Source organism: Elaeis guineensis, chromosome 6, assembly GCF_000442705.2.
Source record: "Elaeis guineensis isolate ETL-2024a chromosome 6, EG11, whole genome shotgun sequence".
Classification (NCBI taxonomy): Eukaryota; Viridiplantae; Streptophyta; class Magnoliopsida; order Arecales; family Arecaceae; genus Elaeis; species Elaeis guineensis.
The window spans coordinates 126434467-126438559 of NC_025998.2; the positions used below are offsets into that span (position 1 = coordinate 126434467).

A 4093-nucleotide genomic window follows, 5' to 3' on the forward strand; every position below is an offset into this window, starting at 1 on the left:
ATCTTTCCTTAGGTCAGTTTTGGTAATGCATCAGTTGTCTTTTCAATTTATCATTTATTAATTTATCTTTTTGTGTTAAGGAAATTAGAGTGAATATAATTCTCCATATTTGTCTTCCACCTGCACGATCACCATGTGTCTTAGAACTATCACTCTTAAGTGTCTCAGGAAAAACATAACAGTGGATGTCAACAGGAAAAACATTGAGGAATTGCTAGTAGAATAGTCAGATTTGCTAGAGTCATCTGTATGAACGCTATAAAAGCCAGCTAGCATTTAATGATGGATGGAAGCTTATTGCAGTTACTTTCTTCAACTGATTGATGCAAAAAATGGAGTTGAACACTAGATTGGCAGCATGCAAACATTACCAAATTGATTGAAACATCAAAGTCGGAGACTCAAATCAAGCTTATTTAGTTCTGCTGGTTGCTTGGGGAGCTGCAAATTTATTTGATAGCTTCCAGGCCACCTTAAATTTGTTGCTTCCTCCAGTGCATAGGGTAGCCGACTCATACTGAGATCATCAAACCTGGCCACTATCCCCATCTCTCCCTCTCTGTTTGGCTTGTGAGCCATTGAATGAGGTTGAACTCGTAGGGAGCGTAGGAAAGGAGTGTTGAGGGGCAAGCTCATCATCATCCGTTGGGAGTGATAAGACCGTCTAGCTGCACCTCTCTCTCTTTTATGAGCATTTTGATGTCCCCCCAATGCCTGTGAGCTAAAAAACTTCCTCATGCAGAAGTTGCATGAGAACACCTTGAGAGGGGCATGTTTGGACTGGGAACCTGACGTGGCTGCTGAGGAGATGCTCCGGCCCAGGGTCAGGTTCAACCATGTTCGGGAGTTGTCACCAACTTTCCTGTCATCGTAGTTGCTGGTATGTGGCTCTGATCTCTGGTATGCTGATGTTTCTCTCACTTCTTCCTGTTCCATTTGGAAGCTTGCAATCTCTGCTGAGGAGTAAGCAGAGCAACCGTCTCTGAAAAGAGTTCTTAGAAGTTAGAATAGGAAGTGTTGGATTTTGTAGAGGCTTCGTGGGATGTTGCTGGCCTCATTTAAAAAGAACAAGGTAGGAGTTGGACTAAATGTAAGGAGAGGGAATCAGGACAGGAAGGAGGTGTCATTGGATATATTTAGCTGTTTATCTCTTTCCTATTGTGGCCCACATCGTGGTGCTTGTTGTTCCAGGGGTGATGCTTCTGTCATGTTTACTGTTTCCCATATTAATCTTTAGATTCCCACTATCTTTTTCCTTATCAAGTCACTCCACTTTACATGGTTCTCTTCTTTGAACCATAATACAAGGTTGACGATCTAGCAGCAATTCCATCAATTTTCTTATCTTTAACTACTACTTTTTCTTCTATGTTCAGAAAGCTATTTTATCAGGTGCTGTCACTATAGCTAAGAATACGTGGTCAGAAGTCTCATCACCAGAAGCATGTAGAGGTTTGTTATATGTAATGGTGTTCTCCACCAATCTAAGTGGGGGAAAATAGAACCATTCTTTAGATTAAAAATGTAGATGTATATTGTTTCTCTGCACTGCACTTCCATTAAGATCATCCGATCAGATGGTCACTTCTTATAACCATCCATCTGATTTTTTTTATCTGTTCTTGCTTTCCCACGGGGGACCATCTGATGCTTAGAAGTGCTTCTGCTTGTCGCACTCATCCTGCTAGAGAATAAGATTTGGAAAATTGATTTTTTTCCACCCCTGTATAATGCCATTTAACTGTGAGAGACTGCATCAAAGGCTTGTGCCAAGACATGGAACTGAGTAGAAATGCTATAGCATTATTGACGTTATCTTTTCCATGTTAGGGTCCCCACATAAGGACCAATAATGTTGATAAAGATTTTCTAGAAGCGAGTGCTGCTTTAACTCACTATTCAAGTGTAGTATTTGAGTGGAATATCTTGCTGGGAATGACACAATGTGCTGGTTCAGGCACTTGTCAGTAGTGGGTGGTTGTTTGGAAAGTGCTTTAAGAGCCACTTGCGCTATGATAGTAGAATCTTGTTGCTATAGAAATAAGACAAGATAATGGGGAGCTCAATTCCCAGCACTAGTTTCTTTATGCTAAATAATGATGAAAACTTTGATGCTTTGATCTGGAAGCTTCATAGAGCAAAATTCTTGTAGTGATGGCGTCATGAGTTGGACACCGATCAAGATAGAGAAGGAGAGGGGGGAAGGGATTTCCAGCTTCCCCCCTACAGATCATATCTACCTTATTTGCTGACAGCATCAACCTGGCATGTCACTTTTTTTAAGATATCGGATCTTTCAAATTGTTAGTGTATTGTGGTCCTACGATGACCTGGTTGCCTTGTCCCACCACGTGTGTTATCCATCTGATGACATTGGAAGATGGAACATTGAGCTACAAGCTTTGTCAGTTTCCACTATGTCTCACTGCTTCATGCTGTCTTTTTCTTCTTGTTCCCAAACTTCTCTTTTAGAATTTGTTTTGAAGCATATAAATCTTTTACTGGGATGGGCTTTTACACTGTCCCTCTCTAACGCGATGTGTAAATTTCATTTCAGGCCATGATCATGAAGGACAGTTCCCCAATAGAAAGCCATTGGTTCCATATGGACATGCAAATGGAGGAAGATATGCCTGCCTCTCTGCCGAAAGATAGACATAAGCAACCAACGTTATTCCCAATAGCTTTAGGGTGAAGCTCTTTCTTAGCAGGGGGAGCCAGGAATCCGAAGTAAACAATGATATTTGTTTGGCTCCCTTCTGGAGTACTATTCTTAGGTTTTGTGGTGTGGATCACTGCTACATGAGAGAATATATGGAAGAGCTATGCAATTGTTTGCAAGCGACATGAGAGGACGTCCAGCTCCCAACCTCAGGTCTGGTGGGATCCTGTCCTCATCAATCAAACTGCATTGGTCCAAAGTCTTTCTGTCAATTGGACTACTGCTGATGTGTATCCGTCCGAGTTCCAAGCCCAAATTCAAGTCTATGATGACTGCGATGGTGAAAGGATGAAGAAAAGCCTACCACCTTAAGATCAAATGAATCTAATACGTAGGACGGTTCCCCACGCAAAAGCATTTCTTTTGTCGGGTCAATTTCATGTGCAATGCTGCCGGTGTTAGCGTTGGATCTTTACCCAAGGGGCACACAGCGAGAGTGTGCCCTCTTGTACTGCCAGAAGCCATTAGTGAGGAGAGGGGCATCTCATCCATGGGCATTGACGGTGACCTCATACGTCCTCCTGATGGTTGTGGGTCCTTTTTTCCCGTCTTTTATTCTCCCAGTCGATCAGGGAAATAGGTGTAGACAAAAGCAAGTGGCCGGTAACGGTCGCTAGTGCTTTTTTTGCTTTTTGCCAGGGGTCTACGCCATCAGTGAGGTAATCAAATTGGATACAAGTGTCATGCAACGGATCATACGTGCCCTTAACTGTTGGTCAAGTATACCGTACGTCACTGAGTCTGGATTTTTGCTTTCCCGGAGGGGACCAGATCCAGATTCCCCAGGCCTGAAGTTACAGTGTTGTGAATAATTTTCCCATGGGATAGCGCAAGCAGAACGGATCATACGTGAATTGCTTTTAGCATGGTCGTTCCCCCAGCCAGAGTGCCTGCAACACGAATGCCCAGATTACAATAACGCCAGATGCTGTGTCACCCAAGAATTGAGAATATTCTGCCCAACATATGGTAAATTAATCGTGTTGGGATATACCGACCGACCTGTTCCATCCGATCGACTGATTCCATCCGACCGACCGACCGACCGACCGACCTGTTCCATCCGACCGACTGACTCCATCCGACCGACCGACCGACCGACCGACCGACCGAGAGTATATCGGTCGGACAGACCCTTTCTGCCCTCCCGACCGACTACACCGGGGGGTCCGATGTCCGACTCCCGCGACGGACCCGGCTGACCATAGGTGGGGTCCGAAGCTCTACCCGGCGCCCTTCAGCTGGCCACCGACCCAAGGTCGGACGACTCCTCCAGGCACCGTACTACCGTCAGGGACTGTCAGCCCTGACAACGGCATGCGGCGCTACCGCCTAGCGGCATTATCCCGCCTATAGCTTTGTCAACCCTAG

The 4093-nt window shown here is 44.7% G+C and overlaps 1 protein-coding gene across 1 annotated transcript; it reads right to left on the bottom strand.

Annotated features, from left to right (window-relative positions):
* Positions 1–246: 246 nt before the first annotated feature.
* Positions 247–1088, bottom strand: LOC105033237 (zinc finger protein 7). The gene has a single exon (XM_010907946.4). The coding sequence runs from the start codon at positions 934–936 to the stop codon at positions 388–390; it is 549 nt and encodes a 182-aa protein (XP_010906248.1). The 5' UTR covers positions 937–1088; the 3' UTR covers positions 247–387.
* Positions 1089–4093: the final 3005 nt, after the last annotated feature.

Coding starts and splice junctions, on each gene's coding strand:
- LOC105033237 (XM_010907946.4), bottom strand. CDS start 936: ATGGAACAGGAAGAAGTGAGAGAAACATCAGCATACCAGAGATCAGAG.